Genomic DNA, 21,937 nt, shown 5'->3' on the forward strand with positions numbered 1-21,937 from the left:
TAGCCTCGGGTGTCCATCAATGAGCTCTCCAAATGCAAATTTTTTTAAAAACTGCTCCCTTTATTTACATACCAACTTTAAAGGTGCTGGGGCACCCACAGCCACACTGTCCGCATGAAAGTGACACCCTGGGGAGCGAATGAGCAACAAGCACATGGAGAATATTGTAAAACAGCTCCCCAAATTAAAGCGACAGTGCAGTTGGATTTAATATTTCAGACATTTGAGAGGACCGGAGTTTTTACTCTCCCCACAACCCACAGAGAAAAGGGACCCAACATGCAGGGGGATTATTTTGCAGTGAGCTGCAGTTTGAACTCTGCAGGATCCGGGTTGCTGTTGAGTGTATCCTGGCTGATCTAACTGTCACAATATAACATTGGTCCACGTCTTATGACTTCATCAAAGCCAGTAGAGGGAGGAAGTGGGGGGGGGGGTGGATGGGCTGTCCAAACTTTCTTACTAATGACATTGGGAATTGCAACAACTGAAAGATTTTTTTTTGTTTTACCTTATTCCGCGAAACGGTGTGATTGAAGGCGAATATATTCTGGACGTGGTTGTTGACGAGCACCAGATAGGAATGATCGAATACCCCGTCCACTGCGATAATGTCTTGGGCCTCAGCTCCCCTCGGCAGGAAGCAGCCCAGGAGAAAGAGATTCATTAGAAAAGCCCAGTGCCACCGCGTCTGACTCCAGATCCGCCGCATAGTCATGCCTCCCGGCCTCGGAAAATCCGCCAGCATTGCAAAAATAAAATGAAATAAAACACAGGGGCACTCCGGATCCGGTGTTGGGGGTCAGTTCCCCAATCCGCTCACAGACAGGGAGGGGGGAGAGAGATTTCTTAACCTTCCCGGCTTAAGGAGAATCCCATGTCAGCAACAAACCAGGAGAGATAAGATCCCGAGGTTAGCCAAAAATAAAAATGTATCCACAGGAGGAGGAGGGGACTCCTGAAACTGGCTACATCGGCCGGAGAATTGTTACATTGTCGCCCTGTCCAATGCTGGTCAGTTTCTGAGTGGCAACAATGGTCCTCGGGCTGTTCCCAGATACTGAATGAATCTGATCAGTTTCATGTCTTTGCCTTGTCAATTTCAGCCTTTGCTCGCGTCTCCTCTCTGGAGTTTATTTCCTCCCTCCCTCCTCTCTCTCTCCCTCTCTCTCTGGAGTTTATTTCCTTCCTCCCTCTCTCCCTCACACCCTCCTCTTTCTCTCTCTCGCTCCCCCTCTCTCTCTCTCTACAAATGGAGTCTTGTTTGATCACACTGCCGGCCCTCTGATCTGCAGCAACAAGCGTCTCCTCTGTAAACAAATACTGACTGGGGATGGCTTGACGTCAGGGCATCAGTCCTTCCTTCTTCACACAGTTCCAACCATCATTGGTCCCCTTAGAGCCTAGCAAGAAAGGCTTGATTTTACCCCAGGCAGTTAGCAAAAGGATTATTCCTCGCACAAATATTCTTTTCGATTGTTGTGGCACAGATGTTCCCCTGAAAAATGTTGGAATTTTGCATTTTAAAAAATGCTTCCTGATTAATTTTGTGCTGTTATTTTTTACTACAATTCTTTTCAGGTTAAAAAACATATGAAGTAAGAACTCAAGTGGGACACAGGCTTCCTCCACTTAGAGCAGATTAGCTTCACTGAGTTTATATCAGCACTCACTCGCCCCTGTTCATGAAGGGGCTCCCTAGTCCCTTAAACCTCACTCACCTGATGAAGGGGCAGCGCTGCGAAAGCTCGTGCTACCAAACAACCCTGTTGGACTTTAACCTGGTGTTGTGAGACTTCTTACTGTGCTCACCCCAGTCCAACACCGGCATCTCCACATCATGGCCCTTAAACTTCAACTAGACATCTACTCCAACCTTCCCCCGCCCCCCCCCCCCCCCCAATTCACCACAACACTCCTTCTCCTCTCTCTCCTCAAGCTCTACCTACTTGATGTCCTTAATATTGGTCCTATTTCAGAGCCTATTTGAACTCTCCATGGTTGGACCCTCTCTATTTTTCTAATTTCCTCTATCCCCATAATCTTTGGAGATATCTGGCTTTTTGACCATCCCTTATTTTAATCTCTCCACATTTGGCAACTCTGTCCTCAGCTCTGAAATTCCCTCCGCAAACCTCTCTGCCTCACAAACTCTCTCTCTCCTCCTTTAATCATAGAATCCCGACAGTGCAAAAGGGGGCCATTCGGCCCATCAAGTCTGCGCCTGTCCTCTGACAGAGTATCTTACCCTTTACCCATAACCCCGCAGCACATCTTTGGAGTGTGGGAGGAAACTGGAGCACCCGGAGGGAACCCATGCAGACACGGGGAGAATGTGCAAACTCCATACAGACAGTCACCCAAGGTTGGAACTGATCCCAGGTCCCTGGCGTTGTGAGCTTCTTGAGTGTTGTTGGAGCTAACCACTGTGTCACTGCTCCTTAAAACCTATCTCTTTGACCTTTGATCATCTGCCATAATATCTCCTTCTGATTGTCAGTGTCAAGTTTCATTTTTTTAAATTCAGTCGTGGGACATGGGCGTTGCTGGCTGGCCAGCATTTATTGTCCATCCCTAGTTGCCCGAGGGCAGTTGAGAGTCAACCGCATTGCTGTGGCTCTGGAGTCACTTGGAGGCCGGACCGGGTAAGGACGGCAGATTTCCTTCGCTGAAGAACAATAGTGAACCAGATGGATTTTTCCGACAATCGACAATGGTTTCATGGTCATCGGTAGATTCTTAGTTCCAGATATTTTTTATTGAATTCAAATTCCACCATCTGCCGTGGCGGGATTCGAACCCGAGTCCCAGAATATTAGCTGAGTTTCTGGATTAAGAGCCTAGAGACAATACCACTAGGCCATCGCCTCCCCTCTAACACACTTAGTAACACACTTGTGAAGTGTCTTGGGATGTTTTACCATGATAAAGGTGCTATGTAAATACTAATTGTTGTTGATGGGAGGGCTCGAGAATCAAGCAGGTAATTAAGTTAAGGTACAGATAAACCATGTTCTAGCTAAATGATGGAGGGGCAGAATTACCTGATCTGTGTTCCTATGAGAAAACTGTTCAGGGCAGTGAAACGAGGCATAAGGTGGTTGTGATATTTAAGTTCTGTTAAGGTACCTGTGAGAACACTGTGGCCACCAGAGCAGATCAGAGGCTAGAAATCCTGTGAAAAGTAACTCCCCTCCTGACTCCCCAAAGCCTATCCACCATCTACAAGTCACAAGTCAGGAGTGTGATGGAATACTCTCCACTTGCCTGGATGGGTGCAGCTCCAACAACACTCAAGAAGCTCAACACCATCCAGGATAAAGCAGCCCCGCTTGATTGCTACCCCTCCTGCAAACATTTACTCCCTCCACCACCGACGAAGAGCGGCAGCCGTGTGTACCATATACAAGATGTACTGCAGGAACTCACCAAGGTTCCTTATGCAGCACCTTGCAAACCCATGACAATTACTGTCTAGAATGACAAGGGCAGCAGATACCTGGAAACGCAATCACCTGGACTTGGAAATGTATCTCCATTCCTTCACTGTCGCTGAGTCAAAATTCTGGACTCTGTCCCTAACAACACTGTGGGTGAACCTATACCTCAGAGACCGCAGTAATTCAAGAAGGCAGCTCACCACCACCTTTTGAAGAGCAACTAGGGATGGGCAATAAATGCTGACCTAGCCAACGATGCCCACATCCCATAAACGAATAAAAAATAGGCTGTTGCTTGCATGTTATTTATTTTTAGTGATAGAATATAATCAGAAGTTACACTGATTGCCCCAGGTTTGTCTGATCTTATTCTGTGCTCTATGAATTTTGGTTTATTCATTAGTGTCACAAGTAGACTTACATTACCACTGCAATGAAGTTACTGTGAAAATCCCCTAGTCGCCACACTCCGGTGCCTGTTCGGGTACACCGAGGGAGAATTTAGCACGGCCAATGCACCTAACCAGCACGTCTTTCAGACTGCGGAGGAAACCGGAACACCCGGAGGAAACCCACGCAGATACGGGGAGAACGTGCAGACCCCACTCAGGCAGTGACCCAAGCCAGGAATCGGACCCACGTCCTTGGCATTGTGAGGCAGCAGTGCTAACCACTGTGTCACCAAAAACAGTTTACAAAACTATCCACCATCTGAGAGACTGAAGGGGTACATGTGCAAAATACACAGGGATTCAATCCAAAGCATAAGGACCTGCCACTGTTCCAGCAGATACAAGGCGGTGGGTGTGATTATCTGTTGGATACAGTGTTTTGCCTGCTTAAGGAAATGGCTGGTGCCACATGATCTATCGAGACATCAATGGTAGACCCAAATTTATTATTGTGTTAATACGAATCTGAGAAATGTGAAAAGGCATTAGATACAGAGAAGCCTTTTGTTAATGTATTTTTTAAGTTACATTATTGAGAAGACATTGCGGACACTATTATTTAACAAGACTTCAAGATAACGAGATGATGCTGCATTACGGAAAGTAAAACATCTACTCACCATGATTTTTAATGTATCAAATGTTTTTGAGTTTGAGGTGTGGGTAGGTGCTGGATCCATAGCCTTGTGATATTCCAAAAACAGGGCAAAAGTCGACACAAAGTTTCTTCTGGCGGAACATGTGCTAAAAAATGGAGCATACCATCTCAACTGCAATTCCTCACATTAACCTCCCAGTTTTACGTACACTGTCTGCCTAAAGGACATTAGTGAACCAGCTGGGTTTTTAACGGCAATGGTTTTACGATCACCGGTAGACTTTTAACTCCAGATTTTAATTGAATTCAAATTTCACCATCTGCCAACATGGGATTTGAACCCACGTCCTCAGATTTTGCCCTGGGTCTCTGGATTACTAGTCCGGTGACAATACCATTACGACACAATGGGTCTTACAACAGGGGGAGGTTGACACCACAAACAGATTGTTATCAGTAGTGGAGGGATGGCAGTTGAAATACTTTAGGTATTTGGCACAAAACAATGACAGAGAAAAAGATGACGCTGGATGTCATGGTGGAGGGAATATGTAGTCAGGTCGGCAGAAGACCAGACAGAACAATAACACCATGGAGGTAACAGCTTGATATTGTGGTATTCTTACATGGGATGGCAATGCCGGCATGTGATGCCCATCTGCAATTGCCCTTTGAGGGTAGTTAAGAACCAACCACGTTGCTGTGGCTCTGGAGTCACATGTAGGCCAGACTGGGGAAGGACGGCAGATTTCCTTCCCTAAAGAACATTAGTGAACCAGATGGGGTTTTCTGACAATCGGTGATAGTTTCATGGTCTTACTTTCATAGAATCCTACAGTGCAGAAAGAGGCCATTCGGCCCATCGAGTCTGCACCAACCACAACCCCACCCAGGCCCTATCCACATATCCCTCCATATTTACCCACTAACCCCTCTAACCTGTGCATCCCGGGACACTAAGGGGCAATTTAGAATGGCCAATCAACCTAGCCCGCACATCTTCGGACTGTGGGAGGAAACCGGAGCACCCGGAGGAAACCCGCGCAGACACAGGGAGAATGTGCAAACTCCACACAGACAGCGACCCGAGCCGGGATTCGAACCCAGTTCCCTGGAGCTGGGAGGCAGCAGTGCTAACCACTGTGCTACCGTGCCGCACAATCATAGAATCCCTCCTGTGCAGAAGGAGGCCGTTTGGCCCATCGAGCCTACACTGACAACAATCCCCAGCCAAGCCCTATTCCCGTAACCCCACATATTTACCTGCTAATCCCCTGACACTAAGGGGCAATTTAGCATGGCCAATCAACCTAACCTGCACATCTTTGGACTGTGGGAGGAAACCGGAGCACCCGGAGGAAACCCATGCAGACACGGGGAAGAATGTGCAAACTCCACCTGGTGCCGAAATTGAATCCGAATCCCTTGCACTGTGAGGCAGCAGCACTAACCACTGTGCCACCCACCATGGTCACCATTACTGAGACTAGTTTACATTCCAGATTTTTTTTTGTTATTAATTAGTTGAATTTATTTATTGGATTTCAATTCCACCAGCTGCCATGGTGGGTTTGAACCCATGTTCCAAGACAGTAGCCTCTGGATTACTAGTCTAGTGACATTATCACTACCCCACCGTCTCCCCCACAGAGGACACTGAGAGTGACACACGATTGGTGCAGCGAGAGGAGGCAAGTGCATGTTGCCACAGCAACCCGGCCTCTCTGGGTCATCTGCGCCATCACACACAGATAATTTGTATAACCCTATGTCAACTGTCATTGGAAGCAGGCTGATGACATGACTCTGTGCATCAGTCAGATGATTTGCTGTCTGGCTGTGGTGGAAAGTCACTCCAAACCTACACTGGAGTTGGAAAAACAATCCAATTACATAAAACAACAGCTGAGCTGCAGGTTGTATCAGAATCACTTGTTTATACCCTCTGACTCCCTCAGGTATTACATTCAGTTCTTCAAATGTTCCGTACAATTAGGCATTAGTAAAATCTATACCGGTTCCTATTTTGCAGTGTTGACAGGGGTTACACCTGTGTGATGCTAGTGTACCTTTAAGAAAGGTTTTTTTTAAAATCATGATCTCTGCAGCTTCAGTGTTTTCTCAGCTCACCACCTTAGCTGATGTCATTGGCACCAAGCTGTCCATGAGGAGTCCTTTTATTGCTCCTTAAGTGGCTTAAATGGGGGCCTCGGGTACTTTCTGGGATTAGTTTTCATGACCCTGCATTGTTAGGAGGAAAACTGGGTTGGCAGGTCAGGTGACAGGAGCTCTCTCATTTTCAGTTCTGAGCTGTAGGTTTTTAGAAGGGTTATCAAGCTGAAAATAAGTGTCTCTCTCTGGTTTTGGAAATTCTGCTGCTCGCTGGAAGCAAGGTTTCTTGCCTTCCTGAAGTAAAAAATCTGCTTTTCTGCTTGACCAGAGTCTACCTGGGGTTCTGGGAAGCTGTTCTGACTTCAAACTGTTCTGGGTGTGTCAAGAGGAATATTAGAGCTTACAAGACTGAGAGTTTTCAATTCTCCAACCAAAGGACTCAATTCCAGGACCACGTGAGCATTAGACTGCTGTGTCGAACCTGTTTGAAGGTTTTGTCTATGGCGAGGGTTTTGTTTGATTGGGACATATTAGATATATTCATTAAGTGCGATACATTATTGTGGTTGTCTTGTTTTTATTTGTAATTGATAAAAGTTATTGCTAATTTTCTTTCTATACATGTTAACTATATTCTTAAATAAACTTTGTTCGATAAAAGCTCCCGAGTGGGTCACTTGAATCATACTTGAAGTGAAACATATCATGCTTATCATAGCCAAATTCAAGGTGCAAAACCTATGATCTAGACGGGTTCCATAAAACACTTTGGAATTTCTGACCTGCACCATAACACCTGGACAAGTTGTCCAGAAGCCTGATCTAATAATCAAGGATAACCTAACGTCAAATCCCACCACCACAATTTGAGAGTTTAAAATCAGTTTTATGCAAAGCCGGTTTCAGTAAAAGTGACCACATATCTGTTGGATTGTTGGAAAAATTCAACTAATTTCCATATAGAAACCTATTATCTGGTTTTGCCTATTCATGACTCTAGCCGACAACAATGTGGTTTATGCTGATCTACATTAAGAAATGGTCTTATAAACTTTGAAGCTGTATTGGGGCGGCACGGTGGCACAATGGTTAGCACTGCTGCCTCACAGTGCCAGGGACCCGGGTTCAATTCCTGGCTTGGGTCACTGTCTGTTTGCACATTCTCCCCGTGTCCGCCCGAGTTTTCTCTGGGTGCTCCGGTTTCCTCCCTCAGTCCGAAAGATGTGCTGATTAGGTGCATTGGCCGTGCTAAATTCTCCCTTAGTGTACCCGAACAGGCACTGGAGTGTGGTGAATAGGAGATTTTCACAGTAACTTCATTGCAGTGTTAATGTAAGCCTACTTGTCACTAATAAACAAACTTAACTTTAAGATTGCTACAGAGCGGAGAACAGGGTGGATTCCACCACATCACCACCTTCTCAGCGCACCGAATACTGGCCTCTCCACTCATGCCCAGTTCCTGAGAACAAATTTTCAAAAAACTATGCAAATGCCGGTGACAAAACTGGGTTTTCAAGTCCAGGAGGGGTGGCACGGTGACAGAGTGGTTAGCACTGTTGCCTCACAGCACCAGGGGCCCAGTTCAATTTCAGTCTTGGGTGACTGTATGTGTGGAGTTTGCACGTTCTCCCTGCGTATGTTTTCTCTGGATGTTCCAGTTTCCTCCCGCTCTCCAAAGTTTTTTTGGGTCAAAGGAAAAGTCAGTTCATCAGTTACTAAACTGGAGGAAAAATAATAAAAGATGTGACGACGCACGCACGCACACACAGGTGTCAGAAGTAAGAAAAGTTAGAGTCCAAATAAATGTTAAAAATATATATGATTAAGTCCTTTACTTTTCCTCGAGGTGTAGATTGGTGAACGTTGTGACTGTTTGAAGTTAGCTGGTTCCCTTTAAAGCCCTGGAGTTGAATTGAAGTCATGATGTGGAGATGCCGGCGTTGGACTGGGGTAAACACAGTAAGAAGTTTAACAACACCAGGTTAAAGTCCAACAGGTTTATTTGGTAGCAAAAGCCACACATCTCGGCCAACGTTGTCTCCCTGATACGCTGCAAGAAAGGATGTCCCGAGGCATGGTACATTGGGGAAACTATGCAGACGCTGCGACAACGGATGAATGAACACAGCTCGACAATCACCAGGCAAGACTGTTCTCTTCCTGTTGGGGAGCACTTCAGCGGTCACGGGCATTCGGCCTCTGATATTCGGGTAAGCGTTCTCCAAGGCAGCCTTCACGACACACGACGGCGCAGAGTCGCTGAGCAGAAACTGATAGCCAAGTTCCGCACACACGAGGACGGCCTCAACCGGGATATTGGGTTCATGTCCCACTATTTGTAACCCCCACAGAGTTTCACTGGCTGTCTTGTCTGGAGACAATACACATCTTTTTAGCCTGTCTTGATGCTCTCTCCACTCACGTTGTTTTGTTTCTTAAAGACTTGATTAGTTGCAAGTATTCGCATTCCAACCATTATTCATGTAAATTGAGTCTGTGTCTTTATATGCTCTGTTTGTGAACAGAATTCCCACTCACCTGAAGAAGGGGCTTGCAGCTCCGAAAGCTTGTGTGGCTTTTGCTACCAAATAAACCTGTTGGACTTTAACCTGGTGTTGTTAAACTTCTTACTGTGTTGAATTGAAGTCCAGATAATGGCGCTTTGTTGGAGACAGTTTCCTTCCTTTTAATTCTACGATCCGTCTCCCAGACATTGCTGGGTTTCTGATGGACTGTGGAGAGGCCGGACGCCGGTCGCGATTCCCATTATTGGCCTCCCGCTGACATTTCCCACCCCACTGCGCTATTTGACCAGTGCAGCGGGGTGGGAAAACCGCACCCATGAGCGTAAGAATTAGGAGCAGGGGTAGACCACTTGGCTCCTCGAGAATGCTCAGCTATTCAATTAGATCAGGGTTGATCTGATTGTAACCTCCATCTTCCTTTCACACCCACTTGTTTATCAAGAATCTATCTCCCTCTGCCTTAAAAATTATGCCAAGACTTTGCTTCCACTGCCTTTTGAGTTCCAAAGACTCACGACCCTCTGAGAGAAATAAATCTCGTCACCTTTCTCTTAAATGGGCGATCCCTTTTTTTTAAAGTGACTCTTCACACTTCCTCTCATAAGAGGGCTCTTGGTGTTTTTCTAAAAGTTAATGTTTATTTATTAGTCACAAGTAGGCTTACATTCACACTGCAATGAAGTTACTGCGAAAAACATCTATCGCCACACTCCGGCGCCTGTTCGGGTACACAGAGGGAGAATTTAGCATGGCCAATCCACCTAACCAGCACGTCTTTCAGACTGTGGGAGGAAACCAGAGCACCCGGAGGAAATCCACGCAGACACAAGGAGAAGGTACAAACTCCACACGGACAGTGACCCAAGCCAGGAATGGAACCCGGGTCCCTGACGCTGTGAGGCAGCAGTGCCACCCCAGGTGGCCTTACATTTTGAAGCAGTCTGCTATCTCTTGTGTTAAAAAAGTCCCAGTTTTCAGTCAGTTGGAAGTTTTTTTGAAAGTCTTTTTTTCACAGAAATAAAGAGGCAATTTAGTGACTCCAGATAAAACCCCTAGACCTCAAAGTGTGAGCATGGGTTATCATTGTGGACATCTTTATAATCACAGTTAAGATCTATCCTACTCACAGGTCTATCCTCAAGGTAACTGAATAACAAACAGAATCAGGAACTCTGACCCATTTTTCTTGGGATCAAGATCAAGGCTGTGCGTGGTCATTTGCCATCTGAATGCTTGCTTGAGAGTAACTCACTGGGGAATCTCAGTACTGCTCTTACATCGTGTAATCACTCACTAATCCAGAAAGAAGCCACACTTTTTAAAGTTTTGTACAATCAAAGACGCTTTATTTTTTAAAAAAGGATTTTGTACACCCGGGTTACAGGAGAAATGTTTGTTTTTTTAATCCCATGAGTACATGTGGATGTAAAATATTAGGAGAGCTGCTCATAGTTCTCCATTCCATACCAAGGGGGGGGGACAATTTCAGGGGGCTATTTATTGTGTAATTATTGTGCAACAGGACTTAGCTTGGCCTTTTCTCGTTCCCTGTTGGAAAAGGTTTGGTCTCCACCCAAAACCTTCCTCAGATCAGTGTGGTTAAACGGATCCTGAGGCAGTGAGTGCACTGATAGCCTTTGAGTTGATTTGATTTATTATTGTCACATGTATTAGTATATAGTGAAAAGTATTGTTTCTTGCGCGCGATACAGACAAAGCATACCGTTCGTAGAGGAGGAAACGAGAGAGTGCAGAATGTAGTGTTACAGTCATAGCTAGGGTGTAGAGAAAAATCAACTTAATGTGAGGTAGGTCCATTCAAAAGGCTGATGGCAACAGGGAAGAAGCTGTTCTTGAGTCGGTTGGTACGTGACCACTGCAGATCTCAGACTTTTGTATCTTTTTCTTGATGGAAGAAGGTGGAAGAGAGAATGTCCGGGGTGCGTGGGGTCCTTGATTATGCTGGCTGCTTTGCCGAGACAGCGGGAAGTGTAGACAGAGTCAATGGATGGGAGGCTGGTTTGCGTGGTAGTTTGGGCTACATTCACGACCTTTTGTAGTTTATTGTGGTCTTGGACAGAGCAGGAGCCATACCAAGATGTGATACAACCAGAAAGAATGCTTTCTATGGCGCATCGGTAAAAGGTGGTGAGAGTCGTAGCTGAGATGCCAAATTTCCTTAGCCTTTTGAGAAAGTAAAAGCTTTGGTGGGCTTCCTTAACTATCGTGTTGGCATGGGGGGAGCAGGACAGGTTGTTGGTGATCGGTTCACCTAAAAACTTGAAGCTCTCGACCATTTCTACTTCGTGCCCATTGGGGCATGTTCTCCACTACACTACCTGAAGTCGATGACTATCTCCTGCAGTTTGTTGACATTGAGGGAAAGATTATCTAACCAAAACTTTAAATTTCAGCAAACTTAAAAAAAAGTGTTTGTGCTTCAAGTCTTCGGCTATTATTTTGCACCAGACATTTAACTCGAGTCACCTGATATTTGAACCTTTCATTGCAGCGAATGTCTGTGGATGCTGGAAAATGGAATTAGAAACAGAAAGTGCTGCAAAGGTTGAGCAAGTAACATTTCTTCATAACTCAAACATTAATTCTGTTCCTCATTCCACCGATGCCGACTCATTCATCGTGCTCGCAGCAATATCAGTTACTTCTCGTGAACTATTTTCTTGAATCAATTTTTTTCTATAATCTAATAACGCTAGAATTAAGTGACCAGCCAATGGAAGCTGATCTAATAAAGCTCAGCATTTGTACAAAGTATTTCATTCCCTAGTTACTGATGCCACCCCCTGTCCCTGGCAACAGTCTGAGATTAAGCCAATCTGTTTGATCCTGAGATGAGCTTCCGATCTCATGTTTGTGCCATCACGAAGACCGCCTATTTCCATCTCTGTCTCTGTCTCAACTCATCTGCTGCTGAAACCCTCAGCCAGTTCTTTGTCACCTCCAGATCTGACTATTCCAACACACTCCTGACTGCTCTCTCATATTCATTCTATCCTCCATAAACTTGCGGTTATCCAAAACTCTGCTGCTCATATCATAACTCACAGCCAGTCTCCTGTCACCCTGATGCCCACTGATCCACGTCAGCTCCCAGCAAAAGCAACGTCTTGCTTTTAAACTTCTCATCCTTGTTTCTGAATCCCTTGGTGGCCTTGCCCTTCCCTATCTCTGTTATCCTCCCACAAGCCTGATGTGGAGTTGCCGGCGTTGGACTGGGGGTAGGCACAGTAGGTAGTCTCACAACATCAGGTTAAAGTCCAACAGGTTAATTTGGTAGCACAGGCTTTCGGAGCGCTGCCCCTCACCTGAGTACTCACCTGATGTAGGGGCAGCGCTCCGAAAGCTCGTGCTACCAAACAAACCTGTTGGACGTTAACCTGGTGTTGTGAGATGACTTATTGTTCCCACAACCCCACAGCGCTTCAAGATATCTACACTTCTCCAGTTCCAGTCTCTCCTGCATTCCCAATTATAATCACTCCACCATTGCTGGCTGTGCCTGCAGCTACCTGAGCCACAAACTTTGGAATTCTCTCCCTAAACCTCTATGTGTCTCTGCCTCACTTTCCATCTTTAATACACTTCTGAAAACCTACCTCTCCGACCAAGCTTTTGGCCATCTGTAATAATATCATTGCACGTGGTGGCTTGTATTTCTTCGTAATACTCATGTGAAGCATCTCAGGCCATTGTGTTGCATCAAAGCAACCAAATGGTTCCTCTGGCGATTTGCAGAGTATTGAATATGGATGGTGTTGACTTTTTAAAAAATTCATATGTGGAACATAGGCATCGCTGGCTGGCCAGCATTTATTGCCCATCCCTAGTTGCCCTTGAACTGAGTAGCTTGCTTGGCCATTTGAGAGCAGTTGATATTCAACCACATTGCTGTGGCTCTGGAGTCACATATAGGCCAGACCAGATAAGGATGGCAGATTTCCTTCCCTAAAGGACCAGATGGGTTTTTCTAACAATCGATTGTCAGTAGACAATTGTCTGTGGGCTTTGTCTTTGTCTCAAATCATCTGCTGCTGAAACCCTCAGCCAGTTCTTTGTCACCTCTAGATCTGACTATTCCAGCACACTCCTGACTGCTCTCTCACACACATTCTATCCTCCATAAACTTGCGGTTATCCAAAGCTCTGCTGCTCATGTCATAACTCACAGCCAGTCTCCTGTCACCCTGATGCCCACTGACCCACGTCAGCTCCCAGCAAAAGCAACATTTTGCTTTTAAACTTCTCAGTTTAATTCCAGATATTCTTAATTCCAGATATTTTTTTCTTGAATACAAATTCCACCATCTGCCATGGCAGGATTTGAACCCGGGTCCCCAGAACATTGGCTGAGTTTCTGGATTAATAGTGTAGCGATAATACCACTAGGCCATCGCCTCTCCTAACGTCATAGATCATTATTCAGCATCTCTACAAAAGGCCATGAAGGAAGAAAATTTCCTACCGCAAATGGGAGTTTTGTCCAAAAAGAAATGCAAAGTTTTAACCTTTTTTGTTTTAATATTACAGTACATTAAAGCATAAATTACAGTACATTTAAGCACAACACACCACTGCTGTCAGATGTCTGATAACAGCTACACATTCTTTTGTTTTTAAATAGCATATATACTACCATTCAGCAAGTCATCCAAACAACAAGTAAACAGTACTGTATGCTTTCTTCAATCTTACATGTAACAGACAAGTGTTTGGCTACAGCACAGAGTTTTATCAAGCATTACTATACAATGTGTTTCTGGAAGCATAATCTTACGCTGAGATCATACATGCCAATATCGGAATAGTAAAATATGAGAATGGAGGAAATATTTTCAAAAAAAACCTTCTGATTTTTTTTTTCTGCAGTACATGTAGTGTGCCCGCAGTCAACACATCGTGGCTCTGTGTTCCAGGAACACCTCTTATAACATATCTTTTTAAAAAAACAACTGTAGGAAACTTCAATATAGGGTGCGCAGGCGTGTGAGGGGGGAATAGGTAGTTGTCTTCTGGAGTACAGAACTGCTTGGTGAAATGAGCAGCGCGGAAATGTAGCCTTTACACAACCGGTTTAAGGAAAAAACGGAGAATCATATTTTCACCCATATATCGAGCACAAGAGTTACATGTTGCATCATCTTAACCTAGCCAGTCAAGCATTTCAGTGTATTGGGTACTGTTTGACTGTGCTAGATTGAGGGGAGGCAGTGGAATCGGTCACAGGTGGGAAACTAATAATTTAACTGGAGGATTTAAGGTGGGGTACAAAGGCAGATTTTTAATTGCTTCTGTAAGATCATAGCAGTTTCCCATGGCTGGTTTAACCTGCTCACAGGCAAGCAAAGCAGAAATAGTATATATACACACATATACTTTAAAAGTGTTTTCAGGTACATTCGATGCAGAAAGTGTGCATAAGATACAGGCGGATACTACATTAAATACCACTCACCCAAGATCAACTTACACAGTCAAGAATTGATTCAATGCATGTGTTGGTCCCTCAGAGGACCGTGAGCCAGAGAGCCTGGGACTTTGCACCTATCAACCATTCAGAAAAATAAATCTCACTAACTCCTTTCATTGAAATTATTTCCTGTTGTTCAATGCCCCGTTACCGTTCAGTTGAAATACTCGCAATTTATTTGTTTAGGCAAGCAAGTTGTTACACAATTTTCTCCTTCGAATCTTGGGTATATGTCACTGCACACCATAATTTTTCTGTAAAACCCTCTTCGCAGCACCAAACCCACCCCCCAAGTAATACAAGAGAGCATTTTAAGTTGCAGTGCATACATTTTACACACACAAGGAAAAAAAAACCCAAAACATTACTAGAATAGAGTTAAAAGATGTCCCAGTAATTCAGGTCATTAACATCTGGTGCACTATTACTGGTTTCAAGAAAATCACAGGGCTTAGACCTAGCCAAAGATGAAAGGGATTGAACACCAAGATTTACTGTCCTGTTTAAGTACAACACTAACTTGCCTTTCCTTGTGGAACTAGAGATATTTATGTACATATTTGCTGTACAGCGTGTGTAGAACTCTTTAAGATGCTTATCCCAAACACAGAATCTAAAATTTGTTCCCATTCAATCCTACTAAAATTCTGATGCATTCTGAAACATGTTGGGCAAACTGTGTTTGGACTTGACCAGTTTTACACACTTGTTTTCCAGTAGAAATTCCCTTTCAACCATTCTCCGACACAGCCCAGTTTGCACTGTAGCCAGTTACCAACCAGTCATTGCTGTATTGGGTTCAAGACCATGTATCCACCTTTGCCAATCTGTCCGCATCCTCCGAGGCGTGGAGACACAGGCATGCGATTAACTCCACAGTGACCACCTACGAGCAGACAACGGCAACTGATCGGCCAATTACGCCACCTTCACTATCGTGACTCACAAGATTAGGCCAAACGAGTTAACCTATGAATCGAAAAAAGGCTTGGAAACGTCAAAAAAAAAAAAATTTCTACAAAAATTAAAGTATTAAAAAAGGCTCCCGGGCAGTGTGTCAGATCCAGGTGGCTGGGTTAGCGTATCATCACTGCAGGCATTTCAGATTGCAGACAGGTGTCTATTTGTGCAGCATTAATGGAGTAAAGAGCTAGTGCTAATACTTGGTGATGTGTACATTTCAATGTGGAACGATGTAGCTAGATTTCTGTCGAGTTGCGTCACTGCAGCAGCATATAGAATCCTGCAATTCACTCCATGCAGCATATTAAGGTCAGGGATCCTCTGTCAAGTGCCAAACAACTGTTGTTCTTGTTGAAAGGATAATGCACAAATCAGGATTTAAACGTAGAATTTAAGAATTTTCTCAAAATTTAAGAAGGAAGTGACTGGTGTGGAACACATTTTTCTTGCAACTTCAGTTGGTGTGAAGGTCCCCAGCCTGATTGCATTGACACAGGGAAAGCCCCAGGACTTTGGTTACTCCTCTCCTCCCACTTTGCTCTAAGACCGAGTTGCTCTCACGCTCCCCACGTTACGATCCCCGCCCTGGTGCCTCATTCATACTGAACTTGGGTGTTGTTGGGTTCCATTCTGCTTAACATCAAGGACAAGCACCGAGGTAAATACAATGATGAGGGACTAGCTTAAATCACTGAGACAAGTCATTAAACGGTACTGAATTAGTGTCTGCAGCTGATGACAAACTAGTAGCTAAATGATTAACTTAAAAAAAAGGTGCATCGCAGTGAAGAGTAATAGAATAGTTGCTTCAGATTCTGCTGGCTACGTGTTTTACTCTTCAGTGAATGAGATGGTGTGGCTGCCATCAAGCACGTGGTCCAGCATCCATTAAAGGCACAATTGAAGGGACAAGTACGGAGTTCAAACAAGAGGTCAGATGTGATAAAAGTTCCTACAAAATTTGGGTGCAGTGATAATGCCGTGTGTTAGGGCCATTGGTAAAGAATAGGAAGGCACGGGTTCAACTCTCGCCTACTCATCTCTACTCAATTGGCAGTCTGTGTCGGGACTCCTCTCTCTGGCTTCCCTTCATTCACTGCCATCACTTGCCTTTTGGCTCATTTTAAATGTGTGGTGCAGATGGTAACCTGGGAACAAAGCACCCACTTCAAATACATATTTCCCTGGTGGAATTGAGATGAATGGTGTTAAGTAACAAACTTTAAAAAAACCATCAAAACTGGTACAAATAAAAGGCAAGCTGCTCCTGACAAGTGAGCGAGCTCTAGAAGCAGGTTTTAAATTTTTATTAAAACAAACTATTTGCAATGTCCTCGCAGAGAATTTTCCCTCATTCCTCCTTTCTAAGTTTCCCTCAGCAAGGAAAGTCATAGAAACAATCCCACACAAACAGGATGATACTTGATATCCAGCAGGGTGTGGATAAACTACGTCCCTTTCCTTGTGACACTGGTTTCACAGTAAACCTGGTCACAAGCCAGCGAGGCTGGTCCTGTTCAGCATCTGGTGCCACGGCCCTCAGTCCAGGTTCAGCAGGATGCAGCGTGACTGTATCCTTTCAGTGGCCAAGTCCAACCCAGCAGTGCACTGCCCAAACCTCACTCCCACTTAATCGGCCCATCGAGTCTGCACCGAGCACAATCCCACCCAATCCTGCAACCCCAATATTTACACTGATAATTCCCTGACACTAGGGGCAATTTAGCATGGCCAATCAACCTAACCCGTGCATCTCTGAGTGTGGGAGGAAACTGGAGCACCCGGAGGAAACCCATGCAGACACGGGGAGAGTGTGCAAACTCCACACAGACAGTGACCCAAGCTGGGAATCGAACCCGGGTCCTGGCACTGCGAGGCAGCAGTGCTAACCGCTGTGCCGTACAAAAGATGTTTCTAATTTCTTTGGTGTCCTGTTGAATGCTTAAATAATTGACGGCATGGAGTTGCTGTAACCTCAGTTATACGACTCTAAAGGACAGGTGGACGTCATCAGGAACCTTTACCCTGACCAACGTGATGGGGCAACTAAAGATATGTCATTGGAGGGGAGTGGGAAATTTTACATAAGGAATGGCAGTCCCTAACTGCTGTGGTAAATAACATCATGAAGGTACAGTCAATGTCACAAAGGATTCAAGACAGGCACAGTTCATTAACTCATCCACTCCATTCTTCCAAAGACTACAAGCTCAGTGAAACAAAACACAGAAAGGGGTGGAAAGAGATCAAACAAAACAAAGAATTAAAACTGAATGAAGACTCCCTTTGTTCCCATTCTAGAAGCACACACTGTGCTGGGTTACTGACTCCAGTTGAGTAAATCAGCAGTGGCAAAAACAAGATTCTCTGCTCTGAAAGGTGATGGGACAAAAATGGAAACGGCTTGCCTTCCCAATTCAAATGTGGCAAGTTGCATTAAAAACTTCAAATCCGAAACGTAAAGCGACCCAATGTCGTAGAATGAAGGCAACATGTCAACCATATTCACCAGTGGTGAACCCAAAATGGCGAAAAGACAACACGTACTACACTCTCACTACCACTAGAGGTCTCCACAGCTCCCTAAAGCAGTATTTACAAAGTACGGGAGGCTAACTCCCAGTGGCGGAAAAAATCTGTACACGCATCTGTACCGCACGACTAGCAATACTCTAACTTCTGCGGCCGCCATATCCACACCTAAGACAGAGAGTTGGGTGTAAACGGAGATTCCCATTATTCCAAATCAGCTATAAAATTATTGGGAGACAATTTTTGTTCCTCTAATATATGGACACCATTGGCTAATTATCGCAGGCTCACACAGCTATGTTTAATATAAATGACCTCATTATGCCCAATGACAGTAACAGAACAATGTGTGTATTAGCTGCATGGCGTATTTCGGGTGTAGCCTAAGGCTTGGACTGCATTGCTTATGGAACATAAAGCATCCACTTCACAGGTAACCCTGCACTTCGATTATTGAAACAAATCAAGATGCCTTTACTCAGTCCAGGCAGGAGTGTTGCAGGATTCTATATGTAGCGCTGGTCAGATCCCAGGTGAAAGGGGCGATGATGACGAACGAAGGATCTGTTGTCCAATCACGCCAGGGTGGCTTGTTTCTCCTCCGGTGTCTCCTCCAGCAGCTGGACAAGCAGTTCATAGACGGGTTTGCAGACTTTGGCGTAGCCGATCTGGGTGAGGTGCAAGTAGTCGAACATGTCATGGTGGGAGATGGTGCCGTCGGAATGCACAAACTCTGCGTCAACATTGAGGAACTGCATGTTTGGGAACTTCAGGAGGGACCTCTTCAAGAGCAGGTTTACCTCTGTGTTCTTCTCTCGTAAAGGATTGGGCTTTTCACCACGGGGCAGGAGACCCTGAGAGAGAAGCATCACCAAGTAAAACACAAGAGAAACCCGGATTATCCCCATTTGAGAGAAATACAAGGAGAGACAATGCATTTTCTTTGTATTTGCAAATCTTAGAATCATAGAATTCCTACAGTGCAGAAAGGGGCCATCCGGCCCATTGAGTCTACATCAACTCTCTGAAAAAGCATCCCACCAAGGCACTCCCCTCCACCCTATCTCCATAACCCCACGCATTTACCATGGCTAATCTACCTATCCTACACATCTTTGGACACTAAGGGACCATTTATCATGGCCAATCAACCTAACCTGCACATCTTTGGAGTGTGGGAGGAAACTGGAGCACCCGGAGGAAACCCACGCAGACATGGGGAGAATGTAGAGGGACAAGTAGTATTCAGGAGGCAGGGAGGCTGCAGAAGGACTTGGACAGGTTGGGAGAGTGGGGCAAGAAGTGGCAGGTGGAATACAATGTGGAAAAGTGTGAGGTTATGCACTTTGGAAGGAGGAATGGAGGCACAGACTATTTTCTAAATGGGAAAATGTTTAGGAAATCAGAAAAAAAAAGGACTTGGGAGTCATTGTTCAAGATTCTCTTAAGGTTAATGTGCAGGTTCAGTCAGCAGTTAGGAAGGCAAATGCAATGTTAGCATTCAAGTCGAGAAGACTAGAATACAAGAGCAGGGATGTACTTCTGAGGCTGTATCAGGCTCTGGTCAGACCAGACCATTTGGAGTATTGTGAACAGTTTTGGGCCCCATATCTAAGGAAGGATGTGCTGGCCTTGGAAAGGGTCCAGAGGAGGTTCACAAGAATGATCTCTGGAATGAAGAGCTGGTCATATGAGGAACAGCTGAAGACTCTGGGTCTGTACTCATTGGAGTTTAGAAGGATGAGGGGGGATCTTATTGAAACTTCAGGATACTGCGAGGCCTGGATAGAGTGGATGTGGAGAGGATGTTTCCACGAATAGGAAAAACTAGAACCAGAGGGCACAACCTCAGACTAAAGGGACGATCCTTTAAAACAGAGATGAGGAGGAATTTCTTCAGCCAGGGAGTGGTGAATCTGTGGAACTCTTTGTCACAGAAAGCTGTGGAGACCGGGTCATTGAGTGTCTTTAAGACAGAGATAGATAGGTTCTTGATTAATAAGGGGATCAGGGATTATGGGGAAAAGGCAGGAGAATGGGGATGAGAAAAATATCAGCCATGATTGAATGGGGGAGCAGGCTCGATGGACCGAGTGGCCTAATTCTGCTCCTATGTCTTATGGTCTTAATGTGCAAACTCCTCACAATCACCCAAGGTCGGAATCAAACCCGGGTCCCTGGCACTGTGAGGCAGCAGTGCTAACCACGGTGCCACTGTACCATCCATCTTATGGTCATTTGATTGAGATGTGACAATTGAGTGCTCCCAGGTTAGAAATTGAATAAACCTCAGTCTATTCAACAATTCTATCTTTGGGTGAGGGAGCTGGGGGTGTGAGGGGTGAAATAATTCAATGCTATGGGTCAGTGGCAGCTCAGAGCAGGATGGAGATGCCCCTTGGGTTAGTGGTTTATTCTCCTGTTTTTCTCGCTCTGCACTACATGTCATCTCAGTCAAGCAAGCAGGCAACAAAATTAATCTCAGACCTCAGCTGGTGGTGTTCTGGGTCCAGTGTGGCCCAGGATGGCTTTTTCCTTCCATGCCCTTCAAGAGGCAATACACTGGCAGTGCTGCACACATCACACGACATTGCTTATTTAATTCCCTGTACACAAGTAATCACCAAGCACAGAGTACTGAAGATTAACACGTTCCCAGGACTCTTGTTCTACAAGCAGCTGCCAGAAGATGCAAGATACTGGTCTAAGGTGACTGATCTGCCTCCTTTCTAGTGCAAAAACACAACAGGAAAGTGGCACAATAATGACTAACAAAAGAAATTAAGGATCGTATTAGATCCAAAGAGAAGTTACATAAAGTTGCTGGAATAAATAGCATGCCTGAGGATTGGGGGCATTTCAGAATTCAGCAAAGGAGGATCAAGAGATTGATAAAGAGGGGAAAAATAGAGTAAGAGTGTAAGAGGGGTGGCACGGTGGTTAGTATCGCTGCCTCACAGCGCCAGGGACCCAGGTTCGATTCCCGGCTCGGGTCACTGTCTGTGCAGAGTCTGCACGTTCTCCCTGCGTCTGCGTGGGTTTCCTCCGGGTGCTCAGGTTTCCTCCCACAGTCCGAAAGACATGCTGGTTAGATGCATTGGCCGTGCTAAATTCTCCCTCAGTGTACCCGAACAGGCGCCGGAGTGTGGCGACTAAGGGATTTTCACAGTCACTTAATTGCTAATGATGCCTACTTGTGACATTAATAAAATAAATTTGAATAAACTTTAAAAACTTGCAACCACCATAAAAGAGGACTGTAAAAGCTTCTATAAAGTAAATAAAAAAGACTAGTGAAGACAAATGTAGGTCCCTTTGAGTCCGAAACAGGAGAATTTATAATAGAGAACAAGGAAACGGCAGAGCAATTAATTAAACAACTACTTTCCTTCTGTTTTTATTGAGGAAGACGCAAATAATTTCCTAGAAACACTAAGGGACCAAGGGTCTAGTGAGAAGGAGGAATTGAAGGGAATTAGTACAACTGAAAAAAAATAGCGCTGGAGAAATTTATGGGACTGAAAGCTGATAAATGCCCAGGATCTGATGATCAAATCTGAGGATACTAAAGGAGGTCGCCTTGGGAATAGTGGATACATTGGTTATCATCTTCCAAAATTCTGTAGATTCTGGGACAGCCCCAGCAGGTTGGAGAGCAGCAAATTTAACCTCGCTATTTAAAAAAAGGAGGCAGGGGAAAACGGAATTATAAACCAGTTAGCCTAACATTGGTAGTTGGAAAAATGCTAGAGTCTATTATAAAGGTTGTGATAATAGGACACTTGGAAAATATTAATGGAGTCAGATAAAGTCAACATGGATTT

General features: G+C 44.9%; 3 protein-coding genes across 5 annotated transcripts in view; all 3 read right to left on the minus strand.

The window, feature by feature from the left end:
* sidt2 (SID1 transmembrane family, member 2) overlaps window positions 1–1,314 on the minus strand; it is a 115,407-nt gene extending 114,093 nt beyond the window's left edge. Inside the window, exon 1 of the mRNA XM_078198966.1 lies at window positions 512–1,314. Within this exon, the coding sequence (XP_078055092.1) occupies window positions 512–748 (237 nt within the window). The 5' untranslated portion in view covers window positions 749–1,314. The remainder of the gene's footprint in view (window positions 1–511) is intronic.
* LOC144479936 (transgelin-like) overlaps window positions 1–21,937 on the minus strand; it is a 533,241-nt gene that overhangs the window by 188,816 nt on the left and 322,488 nt on the right. The window lies entirely within an intron of this gene.
* The window catches only part of LOC144479932 (platelet-activating factor acetylhydrolase IB subunit alpha2-like), a 37,321-nt gene continuing 29,042 nt past the window's right edge, over window positions 13,659–21,937 (minus strand). For all 3 annotated transcript variants that reach the window (XM_078199006.1, XM_078199005.1, XM_078199004.1), the window contains one exon: window positions 13,659–18,967. In XM_078199006.1, the coding sequence (XP_078055132.1) occupies window positions 18,689–18,967 (279 nt within the window). In that variant the 3' untranslated portion in view covers window positions 13,659–18,688. The remainder of the gene's footprint in view (window positions 18,968–21,937) is intronic.

The sequence above is a fragment of the Mustelus asterias genome, chromosome 27 (genome assembly GCF_964213995.1).
Source record: "Mustelus asterias chromosome 27, sMusAst1.hap1.1, whole genome shotgun sequence".
Lineage (NCBI taxonomy): Eukaryota > Metazoa > Chordata > Chondrichthyes > Carcharhiniformes > Triakidae > Mustelus > Mustelus asterias.